Source organism: Aythya marila (assembly GCF_965140915.1).
Source record: "Aythya marila genome assembly, chromosome: 1".
Classification (NCBI taxonomy): Eukaryota; Metazoa; Chordata; class Aves; order Anseriformes; family Anatidae; genus Aythya; species Aythya marila.
This window is the reverse complement of record NC_139042.1, coordinates 23,126,716-23,147,693: the sequence shown is the minus strand read 5'-3', so window position 1 is coordinate 23,147,693 and position 20,978 is coordinate 23,126,716. Positions and strand designations below refer to the sequence as shown.

General features: G+C 37.1%; 1 protein-coding gene across 6 annotated transcripts in view; it reads right to left on the bottom strand.

Moving 5' to 3' along the window:
- FRY (FRY microtubule binding protein) overlaps positions 1-20,978 on the bottom strand; it is a 196,095-nt gene that overhangs the window by 49,406 nt on the left and 125,711 nt on the right. For all 6 annotated transcript variants that reach the window (XM_082761847.1, XM_082761848.1, XM_082761849.1 and 3 more), the window contains 11 exons: positions 20,072-20,171; positions 19,558-19,729; positions 17,536-17,792; positions 16,432-16,578; positions 12,711-12,879; positions 11,864-11,954; positions 9,380-9,462; positions 6,106-6,256; positions 5,411-5,514; positions 2,167-2,352; positions 70-268 (listed from right to left, as the gene is read on the bottom strand). In XM_082761847.1, the coding sequence (XP_082617973.1) occupies positions 70-268; positions 2,167-2,352; positions 5,411-5,514; positions 6,106-6,256; positions 9,380-9,462; positions 11,864-11,954; positions 12,711-12,879; positions 16,432-16,578; positions 17,536-17,792; positions 19,558-19,729; positions 20,072-20,171 (1,659 nt within the window). The remainder of the gene's footprint in view (positions 1-69; positions 269-2,166; positions 2,353-5,410; positions 5,515-6,105; positions 6,257-9,379; positions 9,463-11,863; positions 11,955-12,710; positions 12,880-16,431; positions 16,579-17,535; positions 17,793-19,557; positions 19,730-20,071; positions 20,172-20,978) is intronic.

The following is a 20,978-nucleotide window of genomic DNA, read 5'->3' as shown; positions in this document are numbered from 1 at the left end:
GATAATTGAAGAGAAGTCATGAAACCATGCATTTTGAGTACAAATGTAACCTCTACTTGTCTCCATTACCTGGTTGTCAGAAACTCAATTAACTTGTTTGCTTTCTCATCTGTTTCAGCAGCAGTATCCATGTCCTCAACCTCTTGTGTAATCTGTGGGAGATTTCCACTGCTGCCTCCCAAACTGATACTGGAGGAGGTGGAGCTGGAGCTCAGGCCGGAGTCTGGTACCGGAGATGACTGGTATTCCCGCAGAAAGTCAAAGCCACCTGCCAGCAGAAAGGGAGGAGATAAAGACGGAATGTGCTGTTGGGCCAGTGTTAGAGATGAATGTGTCCACCAAGAAGCTCTCTTCACAGATTAAACAGCAGAAACCTTCTATGGGGAAACACAGGAGAAACCTGCAGAATGCACCAGCCCTCAAACACCAATGGGAGTGAAAATGGTAATGCTTTTCAACATGCAGAATGCAATGTGAAATGAAGAATATCATAGTCAAGATAGATTTTTTTTGGCTAGTGGGACACAGAAAAGCCCTCTGTAAGATGGACTTTTTAGGACAAAGATGCTGTCCTTAATTTTACAAATGCAATGGAAAACAAGACACAACACCTAAGGACTCTGTTAAACACCTTTAACTGTAAACACTGAGGTGCTCTTATTAAATATTTTCATCATTAAGGTTAAACAACTGAGCAAGAGTTCTGCTGGATCAAAAATTTGCATGCAACTTGCCATGCATCTTCAGAGCTGGATTTAGATACTAAGACCTGTTTTCTTAAGGTTAGATTGCTAGTCATCTTAGGCAATATGTACTGAAAAATTGGCCTTGTGAAAAGACAGGGAGCAGAAGGGGCTATTTGTTGCAGGCTAGGAGTCAGTCTCCTAATTTCATTGCCTGACAGTATGTGGAATGAACCTGAGATGAAGTATTTTATTTAGGATTCTTCACTACAGCTACTCACCCACACTTTGACTCTTTATATTAGATGATCAAAAAAGAATCCAAATACAACGTGTTGATATCTTTTTGGACTCAAGAGGCCAAGATAGAGTATCAATTATGTTTTCAGAGATAGGAATAAAAAGAGCGTTCCATTTTGGCAGAAAAGCAGTAATATTTTATTACTGAATTTTATTCTGTATTAAATAATTCATGGACATGTGTAGAAAAAGAGATGTACACAAGTCAGAAGGGAAATTCATATGTGAGGTAATTTTGCACAGACTTTATTCAGACTGAAATCTAAAAAGGCCAAATTAATTTATTAATTTTAACTATGTATACTGAATTCCCTTTTCTCGTCATCTTAAAACCAAATTTTTGTAACCCATAAAAGAAGAATAATGTTATAAATATTCTATATAAATCCAAACTATTTATTATGTTTGGCTGTATTCCTAAAGAACGATGGAAATGTCACTAACTTGATAATTTTTGTTTTTCATTTGTCAGTGTACTGTAAAGTTCCTCACCCTCTCCCAGACAACTAAGCCTACCTCCATAAATCTACGCTGGTCCTGTAATTCCTTCAAATCTCAACAGTAAACTTGCTTTTAATAACACTATATGGCAACAGTAAATCTACCTGGCTGCTTTCAAGTAACTGCTTGCAACTAATCCCTTAAAACCAAGTAAATTTCTAGAAGTTAACAGAACATCCAGCTCAGCAGAGATCTGAAAAAAATTTCAGGACAGAAAAGAAGTGCGTCTGTGGTATAAAGCAGGGTATATAACATGTAAAATTTAACTTAGGAATATAAAGTCTGAGCTGCATATTTCTACTGCTCTTCCCGTATCGGAATTATTTATGTATCTGTTGGTTTATTTTGAAGGTTGAGGACTGATTGCCCTCATTTAAAGCAGTCCTTACTCCCCGTGGAGGAGGTTAGGTAGTTAATAGCCATATTGATATTTAAAATTCTACATTGTATACCTTGCCTTACAGCAGATAGCTTTCTCACTATCAGGAGAAGTTATCTAATAATAATTTGGGTGCACCTCTAGGATAGTTTTCATGGAATTAATATTTATGATAACTGTTTGGATTTGCCACTTTACTACTTTCATTTATCAAAACAGTTATATTTTAGGAAAGTAACCTTGACATTCAACTTTAAAAAAGCTCTCAGTACAATGCAATGTTCTCTTCTTGTGCTTTATTACCTGTATAAAGATACTCAGGTAAATATGCTGGTTGTACGGTCAGAGTCTTGGTCTCATTCATCTCTCTGGTCTGAAGAAGCACTGATGCAATGGCTTGATAGTTGCTATTGCAAGATAATGCAATCAGAAGGTGAAGCAGTAACTTTTTACTGTGTTCAAAGACCTCAGGGCGGTAATGGTCGAGACCTAAAAGAAAAGGTTACAGCAATCTCTGAATATGAAGCAATAATAAACAAGTTCACATTCCAGAGATAGCAAAAATTCCAAGGCAGTTCATGGCAACAGTGCAAACAAACAAAAGACGCAGTATTTCCGGACACAGTTACTAGCGTTTTTACTTCAAATGCTTGTGTATATTTAGTTTCCAGGCTGAGGTCCCACACAAAAACAATGTGTGGCAATATACCTTTATGCATCCTGTCTCACTGAAGCATTAATTTACTAGGGCTGGAAAACCTCAAAAGATAAGAGATCCTTGGTGGTGGATGTATCTACCTTGCTTAACTCAGTATCTGGCTTTCCTGCACAGACATCTGCTTTAAAACTCATGCAAACTGTATGAGGTAGATAGTGATTTATAAAGAAAGGTACTGACAGACAAAATCCCTTGAAAAAGAACTTCAGCTACCAGAAAGACAGCATGAGAAATGAGCCACTACCTCAGGGTGCAGAACTGAAATGGAAGGTATAGCACTGAAAGACCCTGATCAGTTTAGCACTAATGCTGTTTGTTTGTGTGCTCCCAGATTTTAACACAACCTGAATAAATCCCAAGTTACCAACATAAAGGAAACAGACTCTCATAAAATAAACGTCACAGTGTGATAATAAGCTTTTTTCAATTCTCTTTCAGTATCTTTCAGGACATTTGCAAATACTTCCCTGTGTTTAGGTGCTGGAAATTTGAATTGCTTTCTTCTTCAGTTCCTTTCTTCTTAGGAATATATTCTTTAAAAAGCAGCCCCCTTTTCACTCAAAGGGGCAGCAGCCAACAGGTCTTTCAAGTCACAGCCTGCAAAAATGCATCTTCTCATAGTGCAATAGTTTTAGGTGTGCACTTTTGGCTCCTATCATCAGGTCTTTGGATACACTGGGATTCCCAGTTGGACCCATCTGCCCACAGCCTTCTCCAAAAGAAGCACCGCCAACGGATCTGTCTCTTTTCCTACTTCTTGAGTTCCCTGCTCCTATTCTCCTTTTTACATTTCCTTCCACCTGTCAGGATCCCATCCTACCCTGTTTTAACATACACTTCAGGAGTGAAAGGGGTGTAACAAGTTCTTTTAGTTGGAGATAAATTCTGTATTGGCACTTGTGGCTGAAATCCAGTTAACCCCTAGTATCATATACAAGTATTGACATAGATATGTTAACTTTGAAGTGAGATGGACAGTTCAGTCTTTGTGCTTCTCCAGCGCTGGCCCCTTCTCTAACTTGGAAGAAGGCCCAAGAGGGTAAACTTCTGTCACACGTGCACATTTCCACAGGAAAGTAGTCTTGCTGATCAACTCATCTCACAATGGTTGCAAAAGACTTTTTAAACAGCAGTGCTTTCCTGATGTAGCACTACTGATGCAGGCATGTTCACACCAACAGTCTTGCTGTTGCTTCACTGCCAGCACTACACACCATCTGATAGCCTACTATACATACTGCAAAACTATTTCACTACAGTACTGTCCCACTCCTTCTGATATACAGAAGGATACAGGCTCCCCAGCTCGCCACAATATTATTTCCAGTTCTGTTTTCAGTCAGATGCACCTGCACAATCTCATTCCAACAAAACAGAACTACTTATTTTTCAGTCACTATCATACCTGTGACTAACATGTTTAGTATAACTTCCTTACACCATCACAACAGAGCTCTTCTACAAAACATAGAAAATTTTTCCACCGGAGTTGTAACAGCTCTTGAGAAACAGAACTTAAAGCCCAGGGGCTATGGTGTCATTTTAGCTATCGCTTTGCTTTTGCATTTAACTTTAATCCCCCATTTGAAAATTGGGAGTTCTTAGCCAAAGGACTTTCTTTAATGGTATTCACAAATTTCTACTTTTTTCTTATGAAATACTTCAATGTTGAAACGGTATTGCACAAGCAAATCAGTAAAGACATTTTTATAATGGATTACTAATATTGTAACTGTGTTTCTGCATATGTTTATTTGCATGGATCCCTGATGGCTCCTTACAGTTGTTTTAAATCAAGTAGCCACCCTGCATACTATTCCTGTCCTAAGTTATTCAGTTTTTCTTCTGAGAATTTCTAACTGTAAATGCCAGTTTCAGTAACTTGTTATAAATCATAATAAAGAGGTTGTTTGATCAGTTGATGCTTATTGATTTGATTCACTTAGCCATTTCTTATTCAGCTCCCTCTTACACTTGAAAAGTTCACACCAACATAAGAAGAAGTAAAAAAAAAAATCGTATGGGCAGACACAAAAGGGAATTGAACTTTTAATTGAAGAATACATGTGAAATGTCTTATTGAAACCAACCCTGGAAGCCTCTTCCAGCATGCTTCTAGCTGTTGCTCTTGGAGGCTTTATAATGGTAAATACTCCTGTGTGCTAAAAAATTACGCCATGCAGTTTTCATAATATTAAGAGCTAGGATAAGGAACGTACCACCTCCAGTTGAGTTGTTACGATAAGGAACAGACATAGCAGTGGGGAAAAAGGAGTGCCTCTAAGCTCAGAAAACTTATGTAATGGAAAACACTGATGATGAGGTAATCCATTAACAGTGAAATTAATGAAGCTTATTTTCCAGTGATCCATGTCCTACCCTCACTATCTCTGCAGTACACTAATGTTGGCTCTCTTACATAATATTTTTGCAAAGGCAAGAGATGGCATTTGTGTGTGTAGTCCACATATAAAACACACACAGACTGGCCAGCTGCCCATCACAAATAAGAACATACAAAAGATCAGTTTCATCTGTCTTACTCCTAGGTGGGCCCTACATTTCTTATAGATGTTTTATAGATATTTTAGAAGTCAGTCATCTTCAAACTTCTACCCATCTCTCAAACTTGAGTGAAATTGGCTAAAATATTCACAAGCTTCAAAGTTTTGAGACTGACAAACTGTAATTGCCTCAGGCCTTTTTTTTTTTTTTAGGAAATCATAATAAAGAAATCATAGTAAGAAACAAAACTCCATAGCTTAATTAAAACTAAAGTAAAAGGAATGGAGTACATTTATACTTTCTTTTTTGTTCTGCTGGTCTTACCCAAAAAGAGAGCATGTAGCAACAAAGGGAGGTGAAGGGCCCAGTCTTCTCTTACACTGTGGTCCACTACCATCTCAGTCATGAAGATGACAGCAATATTGCACCTGGAAATTGAATCACAGGGTCAGTTTGAAATCCCCTGGAGGCGAGAAAAGAGCAAGATGCCAACTATTATTTCATAAGAAATAAAGAATCTCAACATTCTCAAATGTGTAGCATTTGTCAATATGATTAATATTGAAGTAACTTAGTTACAGTATTAAGCAGGTAAGTACCCATTACTGAAAAGAACACAGTTAATGTCAATACAAATTATGTAAAAGAGGAATTTCAGAATAGGCATAGCCTCATTAGAATAAAAAATAAAGGGGAAAAATGTGCTATGAGTAACAGCCACAGAAGCTTAAGAAAGACAAATTTTCCTCTTCTGTTTAGTCTTTATTGCTTCAGTTTGACTCTTATCATAAAGTGATGTCCTACATTGTAAACAGACATTCTGGTACAAATCTAGCAGAACTGCAAACCTTCATTGCATTTTAACACAGGAATCAGCAGGAATCAGTACAGGAAATAAACAGAAAACTGAAGAGTGATTTTCAGATGTTCTGAGTGGTGGGACAGTTTGATATGGTGTTGGCCAACCAGTAAGAGGAAGCACCTTGCTGTCTGAAATGTCAGAATGAGGAACTGCTCACCTATGAAGGGGTCCCCGGGGTGTGATAGTTTCTGGGAGGTAATCCACAAGTGGTGCCCAACATCCTCCATTGTATGGCATGGGCAGGGGATGTGGTTGTTTGGTTTCAACTATATTCAGCAACCAGCTTGTGTACGGAGAAACAGGATCATCTGCACAGAAAAGTATTAAATCGAGTCTGGTTACCCATTTTGAAGAAATAATAAAATAAAGTTTACGCTAATGCATCAGCTCAGCTGTTTGGAATAATGTGATAAGAAGACATTAGGTTTGCAAATTCCTGTGTTCAATAACAAGTGATGCATTTTTAATCCCTGTTCCACGCTGCTGGAAATTAAACAGATTCCACGCAGACAGCAGTGAATTGTTGGAGCTGCAGCTGAATCCCCGCTGTCACTTAGTAGCTTTGGATCCAGATCACAAAGCAACAAGCAACAGACTTTCTCTTCAGAAACGAGAGGAAAGTTCAGCCAACGAAGCTGTTGTTGGAAGCCATCTGCTGCAAGGAGCTGTGTACCAGTGACTTAATCTTGCAGCTCCTGACCAGTACCCTGCTGAGCAATGCTACAAAGGCAGAAATTAAATGCCCTGAATTAGGAGAGACACAAGGAATGTGAAAAACATCTTCAGCATGGTATTTTTTTTTTAGTAGGGATGAATTATCTATTGAATTTCTTAAATATATATTTAACTTTGCTTCAGGAGGACAACTGCTGTATGTAAATAAGCAATAGATTTTTTTTCCACCTGCTTATCTGTAATAATGTGGGTCTGGTAAATTATTTCCATCACTTTCTGTCTTTTCCCGGCTGCATATCTGTGTTCATCTCTCCTGCATTTTATTCCCTTTCATTCTTCATGATTTTCCCATTGGTCATTTTTATTTCTCAGGTCTGGCAGTCCATGATACACAGCCATGGAAAGTATCCTTACCAGGCCTATTCTTGACATATACCTAAGCACTATCCTTTGTGAATTTGCAGTGAGAGCATTATTTTTTTGTTTGTTTTGTTTCTACCCTTCTGCATTTCATGTAGGTTTGTAACTCTCACCATTCTCCTCAGCCTTTATTTTACAGCATGTACCTGGTGCTTGTTGGCCTTGCCACAGAACACAACACTGTTTTGATGTCTAGAGAAGTATCAGAACCAACTTTTTATTTTGACAAAATGTCTTCAGCTTTCCAGATCTTCAGGAACCCTTCAGCTACTTCTACAATTGGTACTAAAACACCAACTTTATCATCTCCACTCTTCAGTGTTAGTCTTTCAAGGAATGCTGTAGTTCTTTAGGATTTAGACTGCTATTTGTTTCTCTCATCTTCTGGAGGATGATGTATTGGTTATTGATAGAGCAGAATAAATGGACCCAATAAAGTAGCAAAGTATAACAAGTGCACATTTTCATCTTCTGAGGGTTAAACAGATGTTTGCCAAATGCTTTTCACATAAAAAGCACCGTGCCAGTTTAAGTGTTTCACATAAAACTGCTTCATAAAGTCTACACTAAGACCTAGTTCCTCACTTATGTTTTCATGGGTTTAAGTAAGGACTGAGAAAAAAAAAAAAAAGAAAAAAAAGAAGTACTTTGCACCTTAACATACAATCTTTGCCCGAACAAGAGAGTTTCTGTGCTGACGAGTTATGTTTCCTATTTATACCCTCAGCAATGCATTTATGCTCAAGTAGGCTGGAGAGAAGACATAAGCCATACCACCAACTCCTTAGCTGCCTGGGCTGTCTGCCAGAGGGTGCAAGTTGCACTTTCTTAATGGAGGTTGCATTATTTATATTCCAGCATGATAAATGACATAAGAATTACCCTTTTTATTCAGATATCTATATAAATGTCAGTAGTTAAGTGAAATAAATTTTATTTTACATGTAGGTATTCATATATCTGTGAAAGAAATCCCTGTGAGAAGCAAACCTTGCATAAATATTCACAGTACTATAAAGTTTGCAGGTACAGGCAGGAGAAAAACCATTTGCACAGCAGTTGAAGGACACATTCCAAAAGACCCAGAGAAAATGTCAGTATTTAAAAAATTTTTATTACCCAAACCCTCATCAAAACCAGCTACTTGTGAAGAATGTTCTAAAATAAACATTGTTCTGTTTTGAAAGATTGCTCATGCAGATCAGCTTAGCACTGGTGGTCCAGTTAACATCTGCTGAAGAATTTTTAGTAGCTGCAGCAGTAGAAAACCATTAGATGAACAAGAGAACTGTAGTAAAAGACACTGAGTTTAATATGTTGAGCACTTTTTGGGGTATACAAATACTGCAGGATGTACGTATACAGTATTTTGTAAATATTTTACTTCATTATTATGAAAAATAGTAATGGATAAAGATAAAATCACCCTGTATTTTTGCATTTGAAAGTATTAACCATGTTTTGCTGAAAAATATTGCTAAAACATATTTGGCTGGAAGAATATATAAGATTGTGACTTTCTGTGTCAAAATGCTGTCATAAACTGGTATCCGTCGCACCAAGGAAAGACTGTATGGCCTCTATGTTATTTCACCTAGCTTTATTAAGCCAGAGATGAAAGTCTATAAAAAGGTCTTGCCTTTTTTACATTTGGTTAGGGCTTATCAAACTCTGTAGATTTGCTTCCTTATGATTCACTCCAGAAATTAATTTAGGCCAATCCAACAAATTTACACTGTAATTGAACAGCTGATGGAAATATCTTGGTTTCCTTTGGAATCTCTGCTCAGCTTCAAGGGTCCATTTATAGTCTGTTCATCAGAAATATATAAAGAACAACAAGTGTGCTCAGAAGCCCTATTTCATTCTTCCCTCTATCACAGTTTTGCATAATGCAGCCAGAAACTGGACGCAGACAGCAGAGAAAAGTTAAGAAGAGATAAGGCCTCATTTCTGGAAACTCCTCATTCATTTTGCCATGTTCATAAAATAGAGGGAAAAAATTGGAGGGAAATACTGGTGAAGGGCACAATTCAAAGTACTTGCTGTAATGCTCTTGGATGTCTTTCACCTTGCTATGCATGGTTCAATGTGTTACTGTCTAGAGGATTCTCTTCTGCTGCCTTCAGTTCCCTTGCCTTTAAGTAGGTTTGACTGAGCCCATGGTTAAACAAAGGAAATAAATGAGGTATGAAGGGAAAATAGGGACACTCCCTACATGGTGATGCTACATTGCTGTTTACACAAAAGTTAAACAGAGCTTCCCCCGTTCAAAAGAATGTTTTCCTCTCCCACCAAATACCAGAAATTTCATCAAATTGAATAATAGAACTTACTTTTGTCATCATCATAAGATCCTCCAGAGCTATTACTGTACCTTGATTCTAGTCGAGTATGTGCTCTGATTACATTACTGAACCTTCAAATACAAGAAAAATCTTTATTAAAAACGTAGACTGACATTAAACATCTGGGCTATATATGCTTACTTTACAAAAAAAAAAAAAAAAAAAAAGCATTTCCTTATGCATATGCTTTTAAATGGGAATAGACAGAAATTTGAACATGCTGTTACTTACTTCCAGAAAAATGGATTCTAACAAGAAGTTTCTGAGAAGCTCTGACACTGTGCTGCTGTGTCACAAGCTTTTACATTTCAGCAGAGGGGAAATTCTCCTGCTGCACATGGCTGCTTTTCTTGAAGCAAGAAACTGTGCTAAGGCTGGACTGGGTATAAACCGTTCATTGTGAGGATTTTGTCACAGCCCATGTTCACGGGCAAAATTCTGGCAACCTGCTAAACCAGTAACTGACTGAATAGCCTGAAGTCAAGCCCACACAGATATCAAAGCAGCAAGAACTGCAGCAGATGACCCTTCAATAGGATGATCCAGCAACTACAAGAGCATATCTAGCAGAGGAGTCAAAGGATACGAGAGCCAGAACAAACTGTTCACAACTGCCTTCAAATCTGCCACAGATCCACGACAAACTAATTTTACTGGTGATCTTGTGCTTCCACCACCTCCTTGTGCTGTCACTGTCATCAGGTGTGCAGTGGCAGTGAGAGGAGCCATGCTGGAGGATCACACTAGTGATGATGTAAAAACATCTTATGCAAATGCAAAGCTTATGCAAAAGTAGGAAATTAATTACAAATAACTGTGTTAAAACAACTGTATCAAACAAAGCCATGTTGAAGGTTCTCTGTGCAAAATTTGGTTTCTTACTACTGTGCATACATATTGCAGGGCATTTCATTATCCTTTCATATATTAAGCTGTTTCCAAAGCATGCCTATCTAATTAGGGCACAATAAATTAATTGTGGAGGTGACAAAAACACATCATGAGACATCTTCTGTCACTAATTCTGACATTTTCTATCTTTCCAGTATCTGGTTCTTCTGTGTTTTAGCATATACCCTTAGAAAATATATACGAACTGACAATTACTGACGTATTTATCTAGCATACTTAAACTGCTAAAAAAGATAAAAGTAGAATAAAGTTAAGGGAAAAAAAAAAGAAGAAATATGCAGAGACAAACCCTCTGTTATGAAACAAGTAGAGAAAACAGGTCATAGAAATGGCTTGAGAGCAGGGCAGATTTTTTTACACAAAAATACTTTCTAAAACAATCTAACAGAGAATTATATTAAAGTCATGATTCACTATGTAAGATGGCAGGCGTTGATATAACATTATAGCATCTGTCAAAAATTTAAACACTACAGCAAAAATTAATGCAATATTTTCTTGTAAATTTATGCTACAGCCCAATAAAGCTGAACTTGCACACACACACAAATTTCCAGATCACTCAGAGGTACTTTAAAGGCTTTTCAGCCTTCCATTTTACGTCATTTGGCTCCAACATAAAAATATCCGTATCGTCTGATTAGTTTTGTGTTATTCCAAAAATGCCCACGTTTATGATAATAGTTGGTTTTCAATCTATTACCTTCTGTAAACATTATTTAATACATCTTGATGCATGAAGTCAGATGTTCTAAGATTGATAGATCAGTTTTGAAATACAGGTGTACCTGACATTTCTACTGTCTTTGGCAAATGTCTTTGTAAATGCCAGCAATGAATTCAAAAAACATATTTTTCATTTTTTTCTAAGTTTTATCAGTAGTCTCTGGAAGATTTGAATATCATAAATCTTCTTTTATATAATTTATACAAGATAAAAAAGCCTGGAAACACAGATTCGAAGTATACCAGGAAATGAAGTTTATTCAAATTACCTGCAACTCAACTAAAAAGAAATCTAACTATACACTGCATACACACATACGCAATATACTCTGAAGTACAGAAATGTTTGCTCACACAACTTTTTCTGTACCGCTAAGCCCTGAACCTCTGGAAGGTGGATTGGTCCACTGAAGTGATACTACTTAATATCAGGAAGAACTGGCTAATAATGTAATACTAATATACTTATTAATTAATGCTATTAATATTCATTCAATGTTATCTTACAAAAGTAAGAGGGTTTCAGTAAGAGAAAAAATGCATATGTCTGTGCTGGAGAATCCGACAGCCTTTAAGCTTTGCATTTACTCCATCACTTGTCAGTATGTACCATATGTAGTAAAAGACTATAGTTTCAAAGCAAAATACTTTACACAATTTTCCTCTCTAAGACACTTTATCCAGAAAAAGCAGGCGTCCTTGCAATCATGGACATAAACTTGCATACTACAGTCTAAGCATCAGAATCCCCCACAAAACAAGCAGAACTTTGCCCAAGATCCACCTCTTAGCCCAGAAAAATGCATATATTTTGGAGAAAAAGATGTCACAAACCTTTCATCAGTCTCCTTCACAATTCTGTTCTCTTCTGCATCAGGAAAACTATCTTGGCCAGCTACAACAGTGTTACTGCTTGACGTGGTTCCTGTAGGTGAGATGTCAATAAGCACACCTGCTACACACAGCAGAGAGTATTTGCAAAGCAATAAAAGCCTATAAATTTCTTTAGTAGCCACAGACAAAGTGATCATCCTGCTAAGACAACAGCTGAACAAATGAATTAACAATGACACCTCTACAAAGCAGGACCTGCTTGCATGGATGAATGATCCAGTTTGCACGCCTTGAGGGGCAGATTAACATAGTGATGCTCTTCCACTCCTTGAACTAAATTCATTCTCAGGCGACCTAATCTATTGTTTTTCAAGAATTTGGCAAAATATTGACATTGTTGAATTTGGGGTGGGTGTCTCTTATGTAGCTTTGTCAACAGCAGCTTTGAAAAAGCCTCAGGCCTTTGAAAATGAAATTGCCACACAGTTGAATCTCTCAGTTTTCAGTAGACTGTTGCTTTGGTGTATCTGCTATGATGACAGCATTGGCAGTGACTTCTTGTTCTGAAAAACTAGTGATAGAAGAACCACATCATCCAAGTTGTGAACCACACCAAACACTGGCAACATCCTATTAAAACAGTTAAGTAGGTTGTAAACCCCTGTTGACAAAACATTAGGAATGAAAAAGAACTGTAATTTAGATACACAAAAAGGCTCTGAAACTTGCACTTTATATATACAGATCTGAATATGTGCAAATGTAATTAGGAGATTTTTTTTTTTTCAAAGACAAGGAGACCGGAAAGAACAGGAGAACACAGCTGACATGCATACTTAGATCATACCAGAAGCTGCAGCCGAGGCTTTGTTACTGGCAGCAAAACGGTAAAACGGAGGATTATCACAGTGCTGGACTATTGGGTTCACTGGGTCAGTTTGCTGCAGCTCAAAAAGAAGCTCCTCCATTGTTTGAATTGTATTATTGCGACAGAGATAGATGGCAACCTTTTTTATCTAGAGAAGAAAATTTCAGTTATTAAACTCTGTCCAAAGTGAATTTACAAAGAAATCAATACATTACTGAATGCAAATATTACTGCTCGACAGACACGTAACTGCACAAGTGCATCCATCTTGTTCATAGCGAAGTACAACTGCTTGCTTTAATTTCAAGATCACTTCCCCAACTGAGTGAATCTGTGTTCTAAATACCCAAAAGTTTTTGATTACCATCCACAAATCATCCGTTTAGATACATAACTGTATAGCACACATACACAAAACCAACTAATTTTGTACCCATCATTTAAGAGCATCAGCTTTAACTCTGAATCATGCTCAGTGATTTATAGTTTAAGCATATGTGATTAACACTGAACGTAAATCTTACTATCTTGCATGGAGCAAAGTTCTCATAGAGAAAGCTAGATCCACCCAAAATTTCATGCCTGTATTTCCAGATATGGTTGATATGAGAGATAGGTAGCTGTAGCCACAAAGGATAGGTCGGGTTCTCAGTAGCTACTTATATTTGTAATCGAAGTGATAGTACATGGTAAAAAAGCTAAGCAACTGTGCAGGTAGACTTCTAGCATACTTACTTGAAAGATTTGAGAGAGTATAATTTACAGATATTCTGGAAAAAAAAAGCTACAACTTTTTTGTTATTTGACAAGACCTTACTCAAACCTTATTGTATGCACAGCAGCAATAAGGACTTCTTAGATATTGACATAAAACTAGACTGAATTGTTGAAGAGAAAATGGATAGCTATTAAAAGTGAAGACTATCTCTGGTTCAAAAACATTTTGTTTCATAAATTGTTGGAGCTGTGAAACCATATGGGGAAGCACCCTTCTGTGCTTGCCTTCTTGTTTTTAAGGATGTCCCTAAACAGATACTTATAGTATAATACACTGGACTGAACTGCCTTTTGGCCTCACCAAGTAAGTTTTTTTCTTATAACTACTTCTATTAAAATAACTTTTTGAGTGCTTCTCTTTCCTTCTTTTTTTTTTTTTTCTTCTTCTTCTTTTATAAGTAGAGAAAATGGACACATACATTCTTTTTTAAACTACTGTTCTATAATCTCCTAGGGACTTTCCAAATACAATTCCACTTCCTTTTGGAGGCTTATTTCTAGTTGGGCTCGTGGTGCCACTTCCAACTGCTTTCACCCCAGAAGAGGTCACATTCCCTACAGTAAGAGTTTCTGCTGAAGGGGTTTCTGAACTGTAAATATTTTAAGGAGTCTTTCAATACACATGTGAAAGAAAGAACTGCCGAGCAATTTACACTGGGGCTCTGGGAAAAAAATGTGCTTAAAGAAAATGCAGGTATAAAAGATGAAACAAAGAATTTAGCTGCTTGGAAAAGAAAAAAAAAAAAAAAAAAAAGGAAAGGAGTGAAGGCATTCTTTTGGCTTGGGCCCACATAAGCAGAACAGATGGCTGAAGGCATGAAGCAGCTGGTGACTGCCTTGGGCACAGAGGGATCCACGAAGAGCTGAGTAAACTGGCAATCGTGCAACTGCATGGTCTTTTGAGCCCAGGTGAGCTGGAACAGTGCTGATAAACTGTTTGAATTATCTTTATTTGCTAAAGTGTATATGTTATCTACATGCTAATTGGAGATACATGTTTATGGTATCAGCAGTCTTGTATAGTTAACAAAGTCAAGTATGATTCCTTATCTGTAAACTCCAGGGCATTATCAAAACACTGAGCAGATGCGTGTGATAAGCCTGGTGTATTTTCCCACTCCAGACAAAGCTACAATTAAAGGGCGACTCACAAGCACAGTCAGGCTGTAAGTTCCTGCAGAAGACTTGTTCAGATTTTGCAAAATCTGAGAATCAGCCTTTTAAATCAATGTTATAAAATGAAGACTAAGAGTGTGGAAGAAAACGCAGGAACATTGTCAGCTGCCATCACCTGATGGTCTTGTAAACAGCAGCCAGAAGCCTGGAAGGAATAGCAGAAAAGTCCCACAGGCAAGACAGTAGGTGCTGAGCAGGAGGACTGTCCTGTCCTGGAGGAAGACAGGCCTGTGAGGGCCAAGGCTTTGATATAAAGGGGTTTGGAGAGACTTTGGAGAAGGAGAAGTGCTATGAATAGTTAGGAGAGTTGGGTTGACTGCTCACAGCTAGAGGAAAGCAACAGTTTTGGTAAAAGGATGTGTCGAAAGCTCACAGTTGATGGAAAGATCTTCATTACCCTCAAGACATTTAGGATCTAAACCTATATCTTCTTCTCATATAAACTGTGAGCTTGTTCTTAGAGCAATTCCACTTTAAAATCGCTCCTCTTACTTAGCTAAGCACCACTGCCTTTGCATATACATGCACTGAACGATAAAATGGAGCAGTAGACCCTGCAAATAAATGGAAACCAACAGGATGTCTAGTATGCAAAAACAACATCATGAATTTTTTTATGGTCTTCCATATTTCCTTTGTTCTATTATTCTTAGCAGTCAGCATAAACACTTGAAGAAAAGTGTAATTTCAGTAACTGTAAACAAAGCATATTTATAAGGCTTTTTAGATGTTTAATCACATTAATATTCATTTATAATTTCTTTCATGGAAATCAACAGAAGGAGACAAACTAATAAAACAGCATCTCGCAATTGTGCTGGAAAATTTACTAAATTTAGATTCCCTTACTCACAGCAACTGAGCAGTAAGGCACATGGGAATGGGACTATCTTGCTTTTCTCAGGCAACCCTGATTTTATTTTAACTTGAATAATAACAGTATCCTGCACAGTTTGACTTGCACATTGCAGGAACAGTTATGTAACTCATGACATGCATGCAAAGGCAAAAGCTGATGTGGTAAAGAGCTTATAAAGGTTAGGGATGCTGCTCCTCTGGAGATGTCCGCCAGGAAGCTTTATTCACCTAAAGGAGGAGACAACACTTTCTTCTTAAAATTGCACATTTTTCTGAAGGAACACCTAAATCTTTGCAACAGACGAATATTAATAACATTTGTCTGCTACGTTCAATTTATCATATAACTTCAATTGTTTCAATGATTTCCAAAATGTAACTAGTAGAGGTGTAAATTAATTTCCTACTGAGAAAAATTACAAGCTTTTAGCATTTTTACTTCTCTTTATTTTTCATGTAAGGTATTTAACCTCTGGACAGCTATTCTGTCTTGTAATATAATTTTAAATATGCATGTGAAAATGCATATTTTTATGCAACTTTGAGACAAAAAAAAAATCTTTTTTTTTTTTTCATTAATTTTGGCAACTTATGCTCAGTTCCTGTTACTGGTCCCTCACACAGACAAGCAAAGATAGTCTTTGCTTGCAAGGAAAATTTCTTGCTTGAAATGAGGTGTGCTGTACTGGCAGAGGTTCTCACTACTCATTTCCTTTCTTGATTTCTCATTTTCTTGGCTCGTTTATTCCCCTGATTTAATTTGTACATTGTGGTTAGGAATACACATGTATTTCTTAGTCCTGAAACAGAAAAGTGTTTTCTACAGGTGACAGCTGTTATCTTCATTAAAACCCATGCAACCAATAGTGAATAAAGTGCAAACACTTACATAAGGTAAAAGGATGGTATCACTGCTAACACCACACAAGCTAATGAGAAACTGCAGTGTTATCCTAAGGTTGTTACTCCATTTTTCATTGTTGGCCAAAGCGTTCCAGACATTTTCCATCTCTGGTCCAGGAATTTCATCTCCATACTGTAAAGGATCATAGGCACACATTTCTTGAAATGTATACAGAATATAAATATGCAAACTTCCAAACTGAAGGCATATCCTTTTAGAGCATTTTCTCATGCAAAATGAACAGTAAAAGGGTGCAACAAGTGTCAGAACAGTATTTTTAATGGCCATCTGACAGACTTTGGAACATAAATTGTATGCAAAAGTATTTAGGTTCAGTTCCACAAAAGGACTTAAATTGCAAGAAATGTTTTGCAGGAATGTAAGTTCAAAAGGTGATCCAGCACTTCATTGGGTTTCAGCTTTACAGTTGTTCTAGCAACTGAAGTTCTGCTTCTGCATATCTGCACCTAACTGTTTCAGTCTTCATGGTATTGAGCAATTTGGTACCTCTGTCCTACGTAAGTCCTAGCAGAATGAAGAACTAAACAGCTCGTGTCTTCCACATAGGAAAGCAGCAGCTTTCCTCTCTTTTGCAGGATGTGGTTAATGGGAACACCATCCTTTTGCCCTGTACGGAATCCCTGGTCTTTTACTATGACCTAGGATATAAAATACTTTCTCTTTCACAAGAAAATGCTTAAGCAAACACTTTAGAAATTTATAGTCATTTTGTCTTTTCTCTGCCTCTCCGGCTTAAAGAATGTTTAAGCATTTCTTAGAAAATACAAAGTTTCATCAGGACAAATTCCATGTGCTCAGTCTCATCCCAGAATAAACTTTCATCTGCTGCCTCAGACATTAACCTGGTAGGTAATGCAGGAGTGAACTAACTTAGTTCCTCTCCAACTTCTGTTCATGCTTTGAAAGAGTCTTAGCACTGTCCTTAAAGAAAATGTGAACCTTCCAAAAGAAGTTTGTGTATGATTAGTACAGACTGTTCCAGTGCAAAATTTCTGGCATCAGAGGGCATAAACCTAAGTATGTTTTGCTTACAAAACTTAAGTTTGAATTTATTTTTATTTTTTTTACCTTGGCTGTCATATACATGAGATTATTAAGAACCAGTGAGGTTGCTTCAGGAGAGCCCCAGCCATTGCCTTTTAGTCCACTTGTGACTGCAATTTCCCCATCCTTGTCCTTTAGTTCATCTTCTGGAGTGGTAGGGCTTGAACCAGGGAGGAGCAGTCTGTTGTCTACAAGTTCAATATTGTGAAGCCATGGTAGGAGATAGGTAAGCATAATCTGTCTTCCATTTGGATGTGTTGTCGGAAATCGCTGGCTTACCTCTAAGACAGTAAAAGTTAAAAAGACTACATGTTAATTTATAAAGGAAACTAATTAAATACACTGTTCAAATCAGATTTCTGACGTGTTAAACTACCTGATGGTTTACACCTTGCAAACAAGAAACATACAAAAGCATGTTCTTCATGAAGAGAAACTTTAATTTAATGTTCAATAGTAGCAAGAAATTGGTCAGGTCTTGTCTAAAATAATTAACATTGTTTGGGCTTAGAAACAGAAAATCACCTGCTGTTACAATGCCATATTATGTATTAAGTGAAATGAATATCAGTAAAGAGGCAAAAGGATAGTTCAGGTACTGGCTGCTATTCTAGAATATCAAGAGCTTTTGGAGCATTATAGAAAACATACAAAAGTGTTCTGTGTAATGACAAGTGTTTCATCAGCCTCTGTATGTCTAAACTATAGTTTAAATCTGAAGGCACTGATTACAGTAAGTTTACAAAAACATATTGGAGGTAAAAGGAGTTTTATTTCCTGTGGGGAGGCCTACAAAATTCATAGGTGGCTGGCACTCTAAGAATGCTATATAAATACAGTGCCACACAAAGCTTACAGAACCAGAATTGTAAGGCAGAGGGATTTGGGAAATCTGCAATAAGAAACACAGAGGCAGACTTCCTGCCAAGATGAACCACATCAGCTCTCTTTACTAGAATTCTATTGTAAAATTAGTACAGTTAACATTTCCTTTCCTTCCTCACTGCCTGGTTTTTAAAAATCCTCAAGACATAAACTATTCTCTCTCCTTATGATTCTAGATAGATAGGAAGGGGCTGTGATGTGCGCTATTTATGTGAGTTCTGTTAAATGACATAGCCACTACATCAACATAAATAGATAACAGTACTAATGACCAACATTTGCTTTTGTAAGATAGACAAGCCACCAGAATTTCCTTACTCCTGTTAATTTATAATTCATGGCATCTTGCGCACTAAGAGGCAGATGATGTGTTACTCATTTACCCTTCCTCCAGCCACTGCAGACTGAGTAAAAACAACACAAAGCAATCTTAAGATCCAGTAAGAATTCCCATGATTACAGACATTGCATTCTGGTATTTAAAATCTAGAGCAACACACTAGGTGGATTAAAACCGGCAGACAGGTCTCAAAATGTAGTTGTTCCCAGGAGTGGTCTCAGAGTGGTCATATTCTGAATGGTGCTCCTGCAGGCATGATTCTTTTTTTTCATTAATCTGGCAAAATGTATTTCTGATAAAATTAAAATGATGCTCATGACACGTAGATGTGGCAAATAACTGAAGGTGGAGATCACTCTTTCAGAATGATTTGAATATTTGGTAAATGGTAACTGGACGCATACAATCTTCCCAAAGTTAAAGTCATGTTTATATAAAATGAAGAATTCTGTCCTCACAGCTACCATCTATACAGATATATCTATGAGAAGTATCACTGTGCTTAACAGAAGAACCCATTACAGAAGAATCTTCCAATGTCACTTTAACCTATCTGGAGCCCTTGTAATCTCAAGGTTACTCTAAGAGGACACAAATGGCACAGAACCCCCAGCTGAGGTGTTTAAATAGCTATCCTGTACTTTATATGAGTACTGCTAGGAAATATATATTGCATTGCTAAATCTGATTTCACCTGAACCAGAATAAAATGAGGTCAACCTACATCTATAAACACAATTGCTGTTCACAGCTGGAAATACCTTAGTAGCGTACCGTTCTTACAAAACTGTAAAGCAGATAAGTCAAACAGCTACATGTACCTGAAAAAAGTGGAAGGGTAAGTTCAGGATACATCCTTGCTAGTTCATATGAAAGAAGGGCAAGTGAGACACTGTAAAGGGGTGGCAATGGACCGTGTGTACCATACAAGATACTGCCTGGTCTTTGCTCAGCTACCTTTTTCGAATAAACAAAAAGCTTTGATTCAAGAATCTACGAAAGAGACAAAAACAAACCATGTAATGAGACAGTAAGATTCAATAATTCAGAAAATGTCAGACTTTTAAGTTTAGATATCTGAGAGTGATCTATATGCTCCACATTTGAAAGACACCGTATCTTTTCCCATTAACTTTTATGTAACTGTTCCCAAGACAAAACTAATTGTTTATTTTCAAAACAAAACTAAAATAGCTAAAATGCCAATAAACAGTACTTTATAAGAAGTTCGCACAACCCCTCCCGACCCCCCACCCTGACCCCTGAGAAGATAGGAGGGTACATGCATTTAGTTATTGGCAAAAAAAAAGAAAAAAAATAGTAGCCGATACGTGCCTGCATAAGTTGCATGGAAATTTCATAAATCTCTCTGTTGGTGTCAGATGCCTTGAACAGCACCAAGTTTAAGAGCGTCACTATATCAAAAGGATAGTTCCTAGAAGAATAAACAGCATATTTTTGTGAACGTTGATGAGGAATGCAGATTATATTCACTCTGATTTAGTGTGTAATATGGTCTAAAGAGAATGTCATCTTTCTTTTCTCTGTTCTACTACCAGAATATGGGAAAGGGAGCTCTTATGAATACATGCTGCTTGATCAAAGGGCCATCTGGTGAACTAGAAGAAAGAAGGGATTATTTATAATTACCTTAGACTAATGCTTAGGAATGCACTGAGTTACCCACAGTGAGAAATGCAATACCTGTGCCTATAACTGTCAATTCACTTTAATTTATAATATAAACTGTTTATAGAACAGGCCAACACCCATGAGAGAAGATGGGTAGCGCAAAAATTTCCAGAGATAAGCTACCTGTTAAAGCAAGCTGCAATTAGAACAGTCCTTTTGGAAAAAAGACACTATTTCCAAAATGCACATTTGCGTGTTAGAAATTCTACCTAAATTGTTTTCAAGGAGTAAACAAAAAGACTGCCTCAGAAAGTCTACTACCTGTACAGTCAACATTTAATGCATGGGAAAATATATTAAAATATTAACTTGAGAATACTGCTCGAAAAGAAATTCTCATATAACATCATTTGTTTTTTCAATAAATAATTTTCTGCTTTTCCACGATTTTCTGTAAATGCATCTGATTGAGTTGTGAACCTTTAATTTCTCTACCTAGATGTGTGTTATTGTGCTCCTGGATGACTGCAGAATGTCTAACACATTTTAGTGTTAAATAGTATGGCCAATACATGCATGGCATGGGACATTCTTGGCAATTTCAAATAGT